The sequence below is a fragment of the Aspergillus versicolor genome, assembly GCF_001890125.1.
Source record: "Aspergillus versicolor CBS 583.65 unplaced genomic scaffold ASPVEscaffold_1, whole genome shotgun sequence".
NCBI lineage: Eukaryota > Fungi > Ascomycota > Eurotiomycetes > Eurotiales > Aspergillaceae > Aspergillus > Aspergillus versicolor.
In genome coordinates, this window is record NW_024467524.1 from 2,528,129 (window position 1) to 2,546,233 (window position 18,105).

At 52.0% G+C, this 18,105-nt stretch overlaps 2 protein-coding genes across 2 annotated transcripts; one reads left to right on the forward strand and one right to left on the reverse strand.

The window, feature by feature from the left end:
- Positions 1–518: 518 nt before the first annotated feature.
- On the forward strand, positions 519–1,910 carry ASPVEDRAFT_36138 (thioesterase family protein). Its single transcript, XM_040811141.1, has one exon. It carries the CDS (start codon positions 869–871, stop codon positions 1,832–1,834), a length of 966 nt encoding a protein of 321 aa, XP_040662510.1. The 5' UTR covers positions 519–868; the 3' UTR covers positions 1,835–1,910.
- A 182-nt stretch (positions 1,911–2,092) lies between these two features.
- Positions 2,093–16,829, reverse strand: sidC (nonribosomal siderophore peptide synthase SidC). The gene is made up of 2 exons (XM_040808560.1): positions 15,969–16,829; positions 2,093–15,920 (listed from the first exon to the last, which is right to left on the reverse strand). The coding sequence occupies exons 1-2, from the start codon at positions 16,548–16,550 to the stop codon at positions 2,253–2,255; spliced, it is 14,250 nt and encodes a 4,749-aa protein (XP_040662511.1). The 5' UTR covers positions 16,551–16,829; the 3' UTR covers positions 2,093–2,252.
- Between the last annotated feature and the right edge of the window lie 1,276 nt (positions 16,830–18,105).

The window sequence follows — 18,105 nt, forward strand, 5'->3', positions numbered from 1 at the left end:
TGATGCTAGGTGTGGAAGGGTGGTCGCTGAAAGCTCACTGATCGGAATGAGATAAGGGAAATGCTGGAGCTTGTGGCCAAGAAGGGCATTACTCCTTGGGTAGAGGAGATCCTGATGAAAGACGCAAACAAGGGCGTGGTTGATGACATTGGTGATCAAATTAGAGATTACTGAACATCAGCCGAGGCAGGGCGACTCTCAACAAACCGAGCCAACAAGGAAGAACTGAATATCGTATTAGTGGGATGGCGCCGTTGCTTCCGGGTTAACCGGCTTGATACCAGGCGGGATTCGGCACAGTCGGCCAACTTAACCTTGTTGTAGTCGGTATCTTCTAAATGGGCCAACAATTGTGCCAAATCCCACACCATGGCCTGACTTCACAGTTTCCAGATGTTAGGAGCCACGTCACCTTTACGTGATATGATAGAGAGCTAGTCCGCTACATCGGAAAGGGCGAAATTGGAATAGGCTGAATGTAATAAGCTGGCCATCATCAATATCCGCAGAAACTTGCACTAATTTGGAAGCATATACTCCGTAATCCCTCCTTCATCTTGGTTGGTATTTTCTCTGCCAACATTTCAAGCTCGTCAGAAAGGTGGATCCATGACTCTAGTAAGGATCCCGGGGCGAACCTCATGCAAGTGGATCTCTTGAACCGAGGTATCCTTGTTGAAGACCTGGCAAGGCCGGTGGCTGTGATAACGGAGCGCCTGCTATTAATTCACTCTATCTGCATATATCAAAAGCAAAACTTTGAATTTCACACAGCATCATTACCGCAACACCATCTCCGGGGTATACGTGGCAAACCCGGCCCTTGTCCTTGACATATCTAGGATACTTTGATATCGGGGTCTTCACGATGGCGAACACTTTAGCGGAACATGTGTCGGTAGAGAGTGTTGATGACCATTATGTCTCCACGTATCTTCCTCAAAAAATGGGGAACTCCGCACCTATCGCATATGGCGGCTACGCTATCGCTCTGGCAATACACACCGCGTATAAGACCGCACCAGACGGATTTCACCTGTTCTCAGTTTTCGGACACTATCTCCGAGCAGCAAGTACGGAGGCCGTCATGAAATGCATGCCTGTTGAACTCCGTCGAACCAAAAGCTTTGTCACATATCGTGTCTCTGTCGAACAAGAGATCCCGGACACTGGCCAGGTGCGGAAATGTATGGAGGTCCTCGCCGACTTTCATAGGGATGAGCCATCTCTCCTCGCTTACTCGGATCATCCCACTCGGCAATATAGCCACTGGAAAGACTGCATACCGTCGGAGCGTCTGGTGGATAGAAGTCAGGTCGAACTTGGGAAAATAACGGAGACGCAGTATCATACTTTCAATACCCTCTTTGGACTCTCCCGAAACCTCTATGAAGGTCGACCTTGCCCAGAAGGAGTTACTGCTCAAAACATGATGGGATTGGCAAAGACTGTCAAAACTACGCAAGATGAGCTATCTCCGGTAGCAAAATCATCCGCAGACTGGGTTCGGGTGAAGCACGCCCTCTCGACAGAAGGAGAACAAATGGCTGGATTGGGCTTCATCCTGGATGGAGTCTTGTCATTTCTGCCCTTGGCCCATAACCACCTATTTCTTGAAGATGTCGAAGCCTGCTCGAGTTTGGATTTCGCTCTGCGGATATTTTCCCCGCGTCCGAAAATGGAGGAATGGCATCTCCGGGAGGCAGTCAATCACCATGCTGGGTGTGGGCGCACGTACAGCGAGAGTAAGCTGTGGGATGAGCAGGGAAATATGGTGGCTTGTATGAGCCAGCAGTCGATTTTACGAGTTCCTGTAAATGTTGCAAAGATATGACCACTATAGTTAGACTCATTTGCTTTCATAGTTTGACATTTCCTTACTTTAGACATAAAAAGTGAATAGAAGACTGAACTGCTGGTAATACTACTGCATTCCGAGGTCCCCTAGTAGTGTATGGTAGGAGTCTCAATCGACCTGGGGACGATATAGCCCCTAGTCGAACCTTACTCTGGGTGGGAGTATGGGGAGTTCGTCCAGGTCGGTGCGTGGTGAGTCTTAGTGTGTTCAATACTCGGGAGATAATGAATTATTCTGGGAATATAATCTAATTGTTTTTTGTCATATGTATGTACAATCTAACATGCGTTTATCTAATTGAGTCAAAGTACAGCATCGCCAAAGTACAAATCTAATAATCATTCTTAATACAAAAATATACAAAAAATATACGAAAGGAAATCTATAACATATATCAAGCCAAACGAGAAACAATGCCCTCTATCTCTGATGCAATCCCATCCACAAGCTCTCTGACCTCCTGTTCAGAAAGGAAGCCGCCCTCAACACGCACCCCGAAGCCAATACTGTCTGTCGCCTGGTTAGGCCCGATATCCAGGAATATATTCTCCTCTGATAAGAAGGAAGTATCCAGGCCATCGATTGGTGTGGTCGAGACAGGTAGCGGTTGAGCCGGAAGGAAGTCTGTGGGTACGCCAATGCGGAGCGGCTGGAAGAGCTCGATGATTTCGTTATGGGTGCCATTCTGCTTAGGAGGTTGCTCCGGCGCCCGTGGGATGTTGTTCTGCATCCAGAGGAGGTTGACCCAGGTGTTGAATAGTGGTGTTGGGCCTTCTGGGTTAACCCAGCCTAGGATATCACGGAGGGAGCTTTGTTCGTAGGAGACGCGGTCTGCAAGGGAAGCTTGGATGTTTTGTGCTTGTTGTATAATCTCTTGTTCTTTATCTTGAGTAGTAGTGGGGATGGCGTCTTGGACGACTAATGGATTGACATTCAGGCAGGGTCCGGCCAGTTTTTCAATGTCGTTGAATGCTGCAGATCGTCCTGTCTGGTATAGACCCATAACTGGACTTGCGACTCCGGTGGCCTTAGCAATAGAACGGGCCGCTGCGAGAAGAACAATTGTTTGAAGGCTCAAGCCTGCAGACCGGCATTTGGATTCCATGACGGAGAGGTTGTTGACCTTCTCCCATGCGCCGATGAACATCTGTTTGGGAAGTTGCGAGGTGTCACCGGTGCCTTTGATGAATGTTGACGATGGAGATTTCAGTGCTGACGTCCAGTATGCCTTCTCGTCAAGCGGCGCAAGAGAGCGGAACGAGAAATCCACAAAGGCAGGGAATTCGGGGCTTGCATCCAGTGCCTGGCCCCGGTAGAGCTGACTTAGCTCGGATACAAGCATGGGCATTGACCATGCGTCGTAGAGAGAGTGGTGGATTATGATGAGAATACCGTCATTGTCAGCAGCTTTGAGATGTCGAAGCCGCACAGGCGGGGAGAGCAGTGAAGACGGTTGCAGGGCTTCTTCTCGAGACTGCGCCTTGGCCAGCTCGCTAATATCCTCGGTAGACTCGACAGACTTGAATGTGTTCGAACCTCTTACATCCTTCAAGACAACCTGGACAGCCTCCGACGGCGAGGTAGTCGCGAAAACCGTGCGTAGTACCGGATGCCGCTCGCGGAGTGTAGACCACGCAGTCTCAAGTTTTGCACTATCAAGACGCTCTTGGCTGAAGAACGCCCAGGCTGGTTCGAGCAGGGCTCGGTCAGCTTTCAGCCAGCTTGCAAGGTGATGGAATTGCCCTGGTAAGCAAGGTAGAATTGTTTCGATGGCTTCCTTCTTCAAGTTGAGCTTTGCAAGAACCTCCTGTTCAACACGAGGATAGTCCTTGATTAATGCGCCCTGAGAAAGCTCATTAGATGTCGTCGCCGGCTTCACGCGTTGACTGATACCACGCAGGGTATTTCCCTGGAGGATGTCGCCCACGCTGGTCTTCAATCCCTTGCCTCGACAAACGGACGCAATTCGAATGGCGGTTAGGGAGTCGAGACCGAGATTGAAAATACTTGTCGCCGGTTTGATATCTTCGACTGGGACGCCGGCGACCTCAGCCAGCACTGACTTGATAGTGGCCTCATGTGCAGGAGCTTCAGAGTCGTGCGCAGGAAGGTCTTCGTCCCTCTCCACGTCCTGTTTCAATGGCAGATCTCCGAGCCCTTGGGACACTGTTGTCGAGGATCTCGTGGGATGTTCAATGATATCGCAGAAGACGGCGTCAAATCCACGGACGAGGTTATCGAGCATTTCTTGATCGATGTACAATCCGTTCGATGTTGCCGTAAGAACAATCCCGTCCGGTGCGTGGTCAACTTCAATGTTAAGCTTGTACTCAGCGTCAACCACATAGTCATCGGCTTCAAATGGTACCCAGATATCCTGTTCGTTCAGTGTGCTCTCGGAAAGTGCGGCACTCTTCTGGAAGACGAATAGGGCGTCGAAGAGCTGGGAAGACCCAAGTTGCCCGGACTGTCGTAGTGTGTTCTGAATGGTCCGCAACGGTGCATGTTGGTGGGTCTGTGCGTCGGAAGTATGTTGCTGCAGTCGCTGCACGAGAGCCCTATTGCTTAGGAATTTGGGATCAAGGGTGACTCTGTGCGCAACGGTGTTGAACAGCGGCCCAAGTGTGCGATCCGCATCGGGGTGAGGTAGGTTGCGTCCAGCAAGGACCTGTCCGAAGGCGACATCGCGTGTGCCGACGAGTTGGGCGTATACTTTTGCATAGGCCAGGAGAGCGATACTTTGGACTGTGACTTCCATCTCCTTGCAGGCTTCCGTTATTTTGGCTAAGTCGAGGGAAATTCGGTGCTCGGAGGCGAACATGCGCTCTGCAGATGGAGAAGTGCCCTGGAGCTGCGGGATCTCGACGGGTTGGTAGCCCTTTAGCTTGTCGGTCCAGAATTCGCAGCTCTTTTCTTGTTCTTCCAGGACATACGGTACCATTTCCGAGAACTGGGGACGGTTTTCTGGGGACTGACCCGCGTATATTGCTGCAAGGTCCTCGAAGACAAAAGGGAGGGAGGCACCATCGTAGAGGGAATGGTGGATCACGATAACAAGAACCCTGGAGCCAGGTTGATTAACGAGTACAGAGCGTATCGGCGGGGTCTGGAAAGAGTCTTCGCCATCCAAGGTGAAAAGAGACATGACCTCGGACAGCACATTAGCAGTTGATGGTAGGGAGATCTCGGTCCATTCAAACGGAGGATTGTTGTGCACCGCACCAATCCAACTCTCGCCGAGACCCTGAATAAGGTGGAAAGAAGTCCGTAGGATTTCGTTCATCCGAATGACATCATGCAGAGCGGACCTGAGCTTGTCGATGTCCACCGAGTCATTAAGGCGGATGGGATGAGGGTTAACATAGACCTTTCCACCAGAGCTGATGGTCTGTGTGATCATTCCTGACTGCAGGGGTGTACACTTGAACATAGAGGCAACGGAGTCGTTCTCACCAAGGCAAGGAACATGCTGTCCGTAAGTGCCAATTGGTACAGCGCTCTCGTGCTTGACGCCATTAACACCATTGACCTGCGGCTTGGAGGTGATTTCGTCAATGTGCTTCGCCAGTGCACCCACACATGTAAACCGCATTATATCGGACGAAGAAGTCTTGAATCCCTCGTCACGAAGTCTGCGAGCGAACTGGATAGCCGTAACCGAGTCAATACCAAGGCTCAAGAACGAAGCACCCTTGGACACAGCAGAAATATCCAGCCCACAAAAGGCGGATGCAAATTCTCGAATTCTCGTTTCTGACTCGGACCATGTCGAGTCATCCCATTTCGTAGCAGAAGCTCGGGGGCCAGAAACTTGTGAGTTTGCAAGATTGAAGCTATCCAAAGGCAGGCTTCCCCCTGATAGTAAATCGGAAAGGACCGCGTCAATTTTCTCCACGAACTCCTCTCCATCCGGTTGTGACCCAAAGTCGGATGAGAAGATGCAGTCCAGTTGGACGGTATCCGCGGCGCTATCAGCCTGCACCTCGAGTGCGAGTGGGTATTCCGAGGGCATATGGCTGTCCAGTTCCTTCCACAGGTCATGTCCGGGTGACTCGGTGGCGCGGATATATGAGAATAACGAGTCGAAGAGCGGAACTTCGGATTTCACCCACTGCTGAATTTTTCTCAGCGGAGTGTGCTGGAATTCCAGAGACCGAACAGTGGACCTCTGGACGGCGGTCACCACGTCACTGACGTTCTGCAAGTCATTGGTATTCAAACGCGCTGGTACAGTAGTGATGCATGGTAGAAGCACCGAATCGGCACCTGCAGCTGATACAGTTCGCCCTGACATAACAAGGCCATATGTCACATCAGATGTACCGACGTAATCAGCCAGCAAGAGAGCGAATATCGCTTGCATCAAGTTAGGAACTGTCGTTTGGAGACTTGCGGATCGGCTTTCCAACTCGGTAAGTTTAACGCTGAGATTCCGACGCACAGGGACAGTTTTCTTCGCGGTATCTGTCTCTGATCGGAAGTTTGTAGGGTTGCACCCTGCCAGTGTCTGCTCCCAGTGTTGCTTGGCCTTCTCTGTGTCCTGGAAGCAAGCATGCTCTAGGAACGCGGACGGTGCGCCTCTTTTATAGAGAGGCTCCCCTTGGTAACGCATAGCAGCATCGTCTAGCATCATTGCGAACGACTCGCCGTCATACAGCGCGTGGTGGATGGAGATGAACAAAGCCAGTGGGTGTTTTCCGGCCGAGGACCTGGCAAGGTGGAAACGCACTGGTGGCACACTGGAGATATCCGAAATGATCTCTCGTGATAATTGTCCTTGCTGTGACTTTTGCTGCTGAATTGCCTCATCCAAGTTATCATACTTTGATTCAGTCCATCGAATTGTGGAGGAGCTCGCTGAAACAACAACTTGGGCAATCTCCTTCTCCAGAGAAACAAAGGCGGTTCTCAAAATGTCATTGGAATTGGCAATGAATTGCCAGGTCGCTTTAAGCTTATATGAATCGACATTTTCAAGCTTCAGGACGACATGGTTGACGTAGAGCTGGTCGCTGTCACTGTTGATAGATCGTGCAACCAAGCCCTCCTGCAGAGGGAGACAAGGTCTGACCACCACAACCTGGGAGACGTCTATACCTCGAGAAGGAAGTTTCTGGTACTGGTCTTTCAGCTCCTTGGATCGCTCTTGTACCTTCGAGACTTTAGACTCCGCACCCGAAGATCTAGGCAGGCGAGCAAGCTGCTCTATAATGGGATTGCCCATGACAAGTGCCACGGATGCAGCATATCCAATGTTGCGTAGTCTGATAGACAGCCCAATGGCGCTTAGACTGTCCAGGCCAATCTCGAAGATGTTGGTCAGAGGTTGGAAACTGGCAGGATCAACTGAGATGACATTGCATATTTCCTTAACGACAGCCTCCTCCTCGGCGTTCAGTGGTCTTTCAGACGCAGCGTCCGCACTGGCTGTATTGTTTCCTTGTAGAACGGTCTGGAGTGGAAGCTCAGCGAAGATCCGATTGAGCTCCTTCATGTTTGCTTTTCCAGACATCGCTGCAACAGGGATGGACGTAACAGGCAAAATCAGCTCAGGCACCATGAATCCAGGCAGTTTCTTGCGGCATATCTCCTGGAGCTCTCGACCAAGTGTACCAAAGTCAGAGTAAAGGAACGCGACATCATCGTGCTTCTTCCCACGCTGGGACCGGGACACAAACGAAATAAGCTGGATTTTGGCGAGCCCGGGGTGCTTTCCGACGGTTGTGACAACATCGATGGATACGGGCGAAGATGATCGTAGCACTTCTGACACTTCTTCTGGTTCCAGCCTCTGGCCGCGGATCTTGGTTTGATCGTCACCACGTCCGAGATATTCTACGGAGTCGTCGCCCATCAGACGCCCGACATCTCCAGTACGGTACATCTTGACACCGTCAGGTCCAGTGAGGAAGCCGGCTGCATCTGGTCGATTGAGGTACCCCTTTGCGACGAGATCGCCGCTGAAACATAGCTCACCCGTTTGTCCCCTCAGGGCGTAGTCCATTGTACCTGGGATGAGAACATGCGCTGCACAGGCAGTTAATGGTGGCCCGATATTCCTCAGGTTGGTATCTTTGTTGATATGCGCGAATGTGCAGCCAATTGTCGCCTCTGTAGGACCGTAGGCATTGACGATAGCAACATTGGGAGCAGACGCCCAGGTATCAAGAACCTTTTGGGTGATTTTCTCTCCACCGACAGTCATGAATCTGAGTGTAGGGCACTGCTCAGGAGTAATGTTCGACTGGTCGACGAGCGAGGGCACGAAACTTGCATGCGTGATATCCCATTTTGACAGAGTTGTGCCGATATCATCGAGAATCATTGGCCTTGGTGCTGTAGCTGTCGCCATCCCATGGCGCCAAGGGAAGAACATCTCCAGCAGATGAGGGTCGAAAGCACGGTTGGCTTGGGCAAGGTATCTTCCGGTGCCTCCCAACTCCAACGTGGCCGGTGCAATCTGGCATGCGAACTCTGAGATGGACTCGATGAAGGATGAGAGGTTAGCCCTGGTCACCATCACACCCTTTGGCTTCCCAGTGGACCCGGACGTAAACAGTAGGTACGAGTTATCATCCGGATGGGAATTATAATCCCGGTTCTCAGCAGACATTCCAGCGATTGACTTCTGGATCTCGGGGTCGTCAATGCATTCCACGCGGCAACTGTTTGGAACACCAGCGAACGAGGCCGAAAAGCTGGTCTCCGTAAAGACAATCGGGCAGTCTGCATCCTCACTTAGGAATGCCTTCCGCTCAGCTGGCAGACTCTCATCGATAGGGAGATAAGTGTTTCCAGATTTGAAAATTCCAATAATTATCTTGTAGGAAGGCAGTGTTCGTCCTGCACAAACACCGATGACTCGGTTTTTATATCCGAAAGAGGCCAGGTAGGCAGCCACGCGGTTCGCTTCACCGTTCAATGTGGCGTAGCTCATTGCCTCCTTCTCGATACCGTCTGTTGTAATACTGCTTGCGACCTCGACCGCTGTCCAGTCAGGATGGGCGTCCGCGTTCTTCTCCAACCAGTATGTTGGGGCTTGATAGACCGAATTGGTGACCTCGTCGCTAACCTCCCGATTGGATAGAGCGCGCAGTTCAGATGAAAGTCCGCTGACTAGACGGGGGAATGACTCGTCTGGGGTCGACAACATGGAGCTGATGAGACTGTCAATCTGCCGGACAAAAAGGCGCAAGTGCTCTCGACTGAATAGTCGGCTGTCCGACGATGCCTCCAGTGCAAGGCTCCCATCCGCAGATTTGAATACATTCATGGCCATTGCGTGCTCGACGTGTAGCCCTATCTGATCCTCAAGCTCGACCCAAATATCAGGCAAGGATCGGTTTTCGGGCAACTCATTATCCCCGTGGAAGTTGAAGACAGCAGGGTATAAGGGCTCTCCTCTAGGTCGGTTCAGCGCTTTCCGGATATCACGCGCGTGAATATGGCGGTGTTTCCAGGATTTCACCGATACCCTGTTCTGTTCCTGCAGGATCTCGCGGACAGTGCCTTGAGGATGGAATGGAATTGGGACAACAGATATGAAAGGTCCAACGGTGCTTTCAAGAGAAGGATCAAACACTCGGTCAGACAATGTTTCCGCAAAGACTGTAGCCGGTAGTCCAAGGTAAGACAGCGAAACGTAGGCCCATGCGGCGCGGATTATGGAGGCAAAGGACTGTAGACCCATACTCGCCGCAGCAGATTGTACCTTGGAGACCGACTCTGTCATGGGGATCTCTTCAGATATCAAGCGGTACTCAGGGGTCACTCCTGGAGGAAGTCTCTTTCCAGTAAGATCCGGCCATACTGCGCTATCCAGGTCGGCAAATTCCTTGAGCTCAGATTTCCAGAAGGCAGTAGTCTCTGAGTATTTGTTCTCATTTGCAAGGAGAATCGACAGGGCGTCGCTCAGCTGGTTTCTGGCTGGGGGCTTGTACGTATACGCGCTCCGTACGTCGTCCATGATAAAGCGAAGGGAAGGCTCGTCGTGAATGGAGTGATGCAAGGTGAGCACCATAACTCTTTCACTACCCTTGTCGAGGAGCGTAACCGCCCACGGCGGGGTCCTGAAATAGTTCTTCTGGTGTTGAGACATGATATCCTCGACCCGGTTGTTGAATACGTCCCTCCACTCGTCATCGGCACATTTGTGATACTCCCAGTCAAGGGCAGGAAGCTTGTATATGAGCTGCAGAATAGAGAAATTTAATTTGTCGCTGGACATTTGGTTCCGTGCTTCGGCGACTGGGATAAAGCCAGTTCGTAGCGCCTCTGCCTTCTGGCAGACGGCAAACCAGGCCTGTCTCAGCCGGGGGATGTCGACGTTAGGACCAAGTCGGAAGAAATGGTTGCTCCAGTACATGTTGTATGTCCCCATAGTCTCAGTAAGCAAACTCTCCTGGATCGCAGTGGCGCGGATTGTTGTAAACTCGTCAGACAGCTTGCCCTCAACTGCTGGGTGCCATGCATCATTAAAAGCCTTGACGTCGAACTTTTGAGGCCCCGTGTTTTTGGCACTTGATGACCGGGCTAGCTTGATAAGATCGTAAACCGTAATACAAGCTAGAACTTCCATAACTGAGGCACGGAGACCGGCCTCCTTGAGTCTGAAAGCGAGGCGAGTGGCGCGTAGTGAATCAACACCAAGACTTCTGAGCCGGTTGGACTTTGTGATAGAGGAGGCGTCCACGTTGACCAAAGACGCTACAAGATCAATTATCTGTGTGCTTATAGCGGTATCGACTTCGTCCTCGGGGTCACCAGCGGGGTCCTCTGGGTTGACTTCGCTTTCCCACTTCTCCAGGTCCACAGATGCATAAGCAGCCTGCAATGCCCGACGGTCAACCTTCGCAGATGGGGTCTTTGGAATGCTTGTGACGACCAGATATACAGATGGTATCATATTCTCTGGGAGAGACTTGCGTGCCTGCTCGCTCGCGGCACGGGCGATATCACAGCCGGTATCTTGCAGTAACAGTAGACCTCCATCATGGTTTTCAGCCGCTGCCTTGGGGGCACAAAGGAACGCAACAACGACCTGAGTAGGTCTATCCGGACGGCTCAAGACTAGCGTCTCAATAGTCTCAACATGAGGATGACAGCCACGAATAGCAAAGCTGATCTCACTAAGCTCAATTCGAATTCCACCAAGCTTGACTAGATCGTCAACGCGCGTGATATACTCCAGCGATCCGTCAGAAAGCATTCTCACGAGGTCACCGGTGTAGTAAAGCCGCTGTCCGGCCTCATCATTCCAGACATATTTAGCCTCTGTGACGTCCTTTTGGTTCAGGTAACCCGGCGAAAGCTGGGGACCACCGAGTGCCAATTCACCAATGGCGTTCTTCATGACGACGTGTTGGTTCTTCATCACGAACACCGAGACGGTCTCCATAGGCCAGCCGATGTTGGCGCTTTTGATTGACTTGTGCTCGTTCCCAAACTCGCGGATTGTTGAGACAACCGTGACCTCGGCAGGTCCGTATGTGTTGTAGGCTTTCATGTCCGTGCCCCAGTCGTCTGCTACAGACGGCGTCAGTTTCTCGCCGATCATGGTCACCACTTTGAGTGTGTTGCAGCTCTTCCGGGGAACGCCAGCTGCAAAGGCCGGGGTGAGGTGGGCATGAGTTGCCTTCGTTGTATTCGCGAGCTTTGGGAAGGATTCAAGCATGATTTGCCTTGTTCCAGCAATAAGCACACCTCCAATACCCCAGGTATAGAAGATATCCTGGACGGACACGTCGAAAGTACATTGCGAGAATTGCAAACAGCGGACCGTGCTACCGTCGGCATTTCCGGGGATGTCAGCCTGTAGCGATTTCATACTAGAAACACCTGCGGCATGCGTGATAGGGACTCCCTTCGGGGCACCTGTTGTACCACTGGTCCAGATCAAGTAGGCCGTGTTGGATGGACTGGGCCTGCTGCGTTTCGACTGAACTTTCTTGCTGACAGTAACATTCCGAGTGAACTGGCTGACGTCGATTACCTTGACTCCAGTAGGGATTGCACCCTCAGGTTGTTCCTCATCCAAATGCGAAACAAGGAGGACTCCAGCACTCGTTCGCGCAATGAGATCGTGCCTGCGCTGGGTGGGAGAGAGCGTGTCGATGGGGCACCAAGCACCGCCAGCTTTGACGATCCCAAGAATAGCAACATACAGAGAAGGACTCTTCTCGATGCAGATGGGGACTGAAGCATCTATCAAGTCTCCGCAGACTTGATGCAGGTGCTCCGCCAGATTTTCAGCCATTGCATTAAGCTCGGCGTATGTCCATGAGATGTTTCCTGGGTTTGTTTCATCATCCAGGTCCTGCTTGAATATCAATGCTAAATCATCCGGGTGTGATGCGGCGTGCTGTTCGAATTGTGACTGGAGGAGTGCGCCTTCGGCAACCTCTGGAGCCGTAATTGGATTGGGATTGGCGCTGGACTTGAGATCCGATCGAGCCTGTAAGTGCGCATCTTCGAAATTCCCCTCTGGCACTTCGAGGATATAGCGAACAACATCGTCCATCTGGCGTAACATGATCTCAGCGGCGGCGGAATCGAGCTTGTTGTCAAAGGTTGCTCGCAACGTCAGTGAACGGTCTGGCTCAGGAACCACCTCAACCATCACCGTGAAGTCGTTGGCCATATCGGGATGCTGGATTGAACTCCAAAGCGAAGAAGAGGCGCGCTCTGATCCAAAGTCCTGGTATGCAAGGACCGTGTCATACGGGGTTTTGCCATCCACTGTCACGGACCCTAGTTGAGGTTGCAGGTGCGACAGCGCTTTTGCATTGGATGATGACAGGTGACGAGCGATTAGCTTGTTGTTTAATATTCCGGAATCTGCTTTAGCCTGCTGGATGGCAATTCTCAACGGCGTTATCGTGAATGTCGGACCAATGCACGCCTGAGAAGCCTCATCCAGTCGGCCGGACACCACACTGCCCATAACCACGTCTTGATCGGGTGTACCTGTGTAGCTCAACAAGATCGCGCCCCAGGCTGCCTGCAGCACTGAAAGCGGCGTTGAACCGATACTCCGCGACAGTCTCTTTAGGGTTTCGTGGCTAAGAGCCGAAGTAACTTCCACACAGCCAGAGGTCTTTTCGGCTGGTGTTCGGTAAGGAGTGACAGACGGAAATTCTACAGGAGTATATCCGTGTAGATATTGACTCCAATGACGCGATGTCGAAGCATGGTCTGCTTGGAGGTGATTCTTGACGATGTGGTTCAGTGACGTCCGCTGCGGCAAAGATTTCGCAGAATAGGCCGAATATACATCTTCCAACAGAAGCTGCAAGGACCCGCCGTCGAATATTCCGTGGAACATGCTCAGTATCAGGAGCGAGCGGCCTGATGATTCCACAAGTGATAACTTCCAAGGCGGCGTGTTCAAATCGATGGATTTCTCAGCAGCCCGCAAGGCATTGTCGAGAATATCCTCCTCAGAGGCATTCTCGTTCGGACTCGTATAGGTATCCCAGTCTTTCTTAGGGGCGCTGCCAGACGTCAAAATGCACTGCGCAAACGGCGCCAGCTCATCATCGACCATGCAAAACAGTGTGCGGAAAGAGTCATAGTTGGCGATAACTTGGTCCCAGGCTGCCTTGACCTTTGCAATGTCGACGTTTGCCTCGAGAGGAAGAACCGTGTGGTAGATGTAGGTTGGCTTCGAATAAGACTCGTCTGCCAAACTGCGGAGGAAACTCGTCAACATGCCAGACTGAGTTGCGGTGGTTGGCAGCACTTCGTTGATAGACTCAGATGCGACCCCGAGACTTTCCGCGCAGCGCGTCCGATTACGCTGGTCAAATGACGCAAGACTTGACTGGAGGCTATCCACCTGGCTGTCTGGGTGTACACCATTCGTCTTGGCCCTTCCATTGACCTGGTGGCTGTGGATGAGGGAGACGAGCTCCTGTGATGTCTGTGACTGTAGTACATCGCTCACTGATAAACCATCAACGCCGTTGTCCTTTAGGGCTTGTAAGAGTCGCATGGCACCTAAACTATCCAAGCCCATCGAGTATAGTTCTGTTCCGGGATTTATCGTGGAAGCATCTTCGCCGGTCGTCTGCGCCATGAGACGGATCACTAATTGCCGTGTGGACAGCAATTCCTTGTCCTCGGTATCCTGCCAGCCCTCTGACTTGTCTGAACTATGCCCGTTGGTCATGGGCATATCGATCTTCTCATGTAGTGCAGCAGACAAGGCTTTGCGGTTCACCTTGCCAGAACTTGATCGCGGCAAAGATTCGAGGAACGTATAAGAAGACGGGCACATTGCCGAAATAAGATGCTGCGCCGTGCTCTTCTTTGCCTGTTCGATTATCCGTTCTCTCTCTGCTTGACTATCATCGTTTGCCACGAGAAAAGCGACAATCTGCTCGTTTCCTTGAGACTTCGTGTCTCGATTGACCACCACGACCACGACTTCCGTGATACCAGGCACAGTTGCAATTGCAGATTCGATTTCTCCAAGCTCCACACGACGTCCGTTTATCTTAACCTGGTCCGTGGAGATGCGACCTAGATACTCAATAACCTGGTTCCCGTTTTTATCCCAGACTATGCGTGCCTTGTCGCCGGTTCGATAAAGATCCCCATATATCTCACTAGGGACGAACGACTTGGCGGTTTCTTCAGGGCGGTTCAGGTAGCCTTTGCTCACCTGCGGTCCTCCGATTGCCAGTTCTCCAACGGTGCCAATGGGGACTGGGACGGGGTCATGACTATCAGGAGAAAGAACCAGCATTGCACAGGTGGGTAGCGGCTCTCCGATAATTGATCCTCGCATTTCGCGTTCGAACGGCGAGACGAATGTGCAGTTGATGGCTCCTTCAGTTGGACCGTACGCGTTCACCAAGGTTCTCGAAGGAAGCCCATTGCTGCTTGGGCTCTGTGAGAAGTTGTCAATCACGGTGCGATTAAGTTTCTCTCCCATAGACCACAGCGCTTCAAGCGTATTCAGGCGCTCGGGTCGGAGGAGTGATGCTAAACTCGGCGTGGCCATCATGATTGTCGCTCTGGCCTCGTTGATCGTAGCCTCCAGGTTGGCCAGAGTCAGGCGTCGATCAGCAGAGCAGAGGGTACCACCGCTACTCAGGGTGACGAATATTTCCATCAACGAAGGGTCGAAAGAAGGCGAGGCGAACTGGAACCAGCGGAAATCCCCGGCAGACTTTCCAGGGAGGGGAATGGCGGTAGCGTGGGAGGAAATAGAACATGCAGCTGCTAAATGGCTGACTTGAACGCCTTTCGGTTTCCCGGTAGACCCGCTGGTAAATAGCAAGTAGGCTGTGTCGGTCTGGCCGATAGGAGCAGGCTGCAGTGATGTTTCAGCGCCGGAGGCCAGAGTCGAGTCGCCTTGCAGCTGCTTCCATTTGGAAACTTCAGCGACATCTACCCAGGTTGGCGTAGACTCGTATGCAGTCCCAGCTTCTCGGCGGGAGTCCGTCGAGGGTTCTGGCGTATTGCCGAGAACGATAGGAGAATCAATGTCGTGAAGGATCTCTTGTATTCTTTGAGCAGGGGCGTCCTGGGGCACAGGACAGAATGCGTGGCCCGATTTCAGAATACCAAGATATGAGATGTATAGTTCAGGTGAGGTGGACATATTAACAGGGATAATGCGTCTATATTCAGAAGAGTCAGTGTCCAAAAGCGATCTAATATGAACTGCCAAGTTAGAAGCTGCCGTATCGAGGGCTGCATAGGTTAGAATGCTGTGCTTTGCTGCTGTCGTCTCAGATTCCAGTGAATCAACGAAATCCAAGGCGATGGCATGCGGGCTCCTATGGGCGCAGCTCTCAAAAGCAGCATGCAAAAGATGTGAGCCTGTCGCCGAGCTCTCCGCGGTAGGGGGTATCATGGATGGTGGGAAATTCAAAACTGATAATGCAGGCTCTGGCCCTGAAATAGTAAATAATGGAGAAGAATCGGCGATTTGTAGTGAGAGCGTGTGCAGCAGTTGCTCTACCGCTGCACTCGGAATCAAGCGTCGCGGGAATGCGAAGCTGATATGGAGGGCGTTCTCCTTTCTGTCCGGCTCGACGAACAGTGTAAAGGCCTGGGAGTGTCAGTCATGATGTAAAATATCGAGGAGTGGATGTCTCACGGTTCCCTGAGAGGGGAGTCTGTGTTCGCCATTTTCAGGCCCAACACCGAACCCCAGCTCAGCGTAGAATTGGATTTCATCGTCGTTGGCGTGTGTCGCATCGGCTTCGCGAGAGACAAGCTTGTTCTGGTCGCCACCATGCACAGGAGAGGCAGTAATAATCGACTGCACAGGCGAGGACACGAATGGCGAGTGACGAGTGAAGTAGAAGGCGACGTCCTCAAGGCCCGTCAAGGAAGAGACGAAACGCGCATAGCCGGCGACAACACCATCGATCACCTTCGCATTGCAGACATCGGAACTGCATGAGATCTTGATTCGCTGGCTTGCTCCGACAGAGTCCTCAACTGGCCTGTCGACGACATAGGCATCCACGGTGTCCAACGCCGGGACCTTGGTGACCGGGAGAACCTCAGTTGGGACGGAGCCAGTAGTCTGGGCAGTAGCCTGGACAGGAGTCCGGGCCGCGGGCGTTTCATTCGCTGCTGCAGCAGCAGGATTTTGGCGTTTCGGGGAGCTATGGAAAGCGCCAGTGATCCCCTGAGTGACGCGGCGGACATACTTGCGGACCGATCTAGCCATAGTGTGTTTTCCGGATTTATCCCGTCAAAAATGACCAGACTCACACCTCGCAGCAGAGGGGCTTCCTCCAGTGAAATACTGTCGCCGGGCGATCAAAGACACGCCTGGCGTGATGCAGGAACAGTCAAGTGCTCTCTAATCCACGCTCCGTCATTGGCGGGGAACTTGGAACAGTGATTGGTTGCAGCAGCAGCGTGCGAGGAGGGGAAGCTGTGGGAGCTGGGCTAAATGTTGCAGCAGCAGCGTGGTGAGAGGGAGCTGTCTGTGGCTTATTACGTGGGTTACAAGGTACCTTTGCAGGTTTTAGAACGTGGCGTGGAGGTTGGTCTCTTCGACCCGATGGTGCGCCCCCAAGCGCCCGCTCGTCAGGTGAAATCCAGGGCACGCCGATGGCCGGCCCATTTATCTGATTAGATCATCTGATTAGATCGGGTCATGCTGTGTACGGTATTTCGCCCTTACCGTACGGTATCCTGCCCGCTCTGTATTCGCCCGTATTGCCTCGACAGTGCCGATCCCGGACGACAGTCGGACATTCATGATTCAACCCAGTGGAGCGTTGTCGCAATTTGACTGTCGTTGCCTCCGAGGTTATGCATACCGTCCACCCCTGCTGAATGTGAAGCTGCATGACGTTCTAGAAGTCGGCCCCTGTTTCATAGGCTGTCAGAGGCTGTTTCCCACTGAAGCTTAGGCTGCGGCCCGCGCCAAAATATTTATCTGATCCGAAGTGGAGTGAATCCAACCATCCGAGGCACACAGCAGGATGATGTTGACCCATAATTCAAGTTCCATGGCCAGGTGTTGCTCAATAATATTTCAGAACTGACGGCTTCTTGCAGGCTCAGAACCTTCCACTCCTCCAAGTGTCTGAACTGGCAAGCGGAGGTGCCCACGTGGAAATGTAGTCGATAGCTGATACTGATCTGCTCTGACGGCTGGGGATTACACCTGTCATTGCCTACATATTTTTGGGAATCCGTCATATAGAACACGATATACTGTGATTGAAGGAATACTGCCGTCATCTCCAATTCCCAAAATTAATGGCTGCCACTTTTAGCCCCATACTCTCCAATTTCTCGTACCCTCCGACCAGTTCTCAGCCAATACTCCGACTGCCTAGCAAGCCCGCCGTCTCTTATCAGATCGAACCCCTGCATCGGTTCACCAATCAATGTCCCTACCAAGATCAAGCCCGCCAGTAGTAAACTAACCACGAGTCAGACACACCCAGGAACAGTCTAGTTGGTTCGCTAAGCAGCAGCACAAAGCCCAGACTGTCAGCCATCTCGATCTGATATGGCTATTGTGCGCCGTTAATGAGGGAGCCAGTCCACTCTATATCGTCATTCGTCTCCTCCATCTGTGCCGAGAAGTGGATACCTCATCAACACATGGGGCTGGACAGTGAAGAGTGAGACAAGGTCGAGTGGACGAGTGCCCACTAACCAGATATCTGACGCTAGATTTTGTCCCCATTTCTGGCCGCTGACTCGCTTAAGCTGAGCAAGAGAAGAACAGTTAGCTTGTCAGACTCCGAGGTAGCCTGATT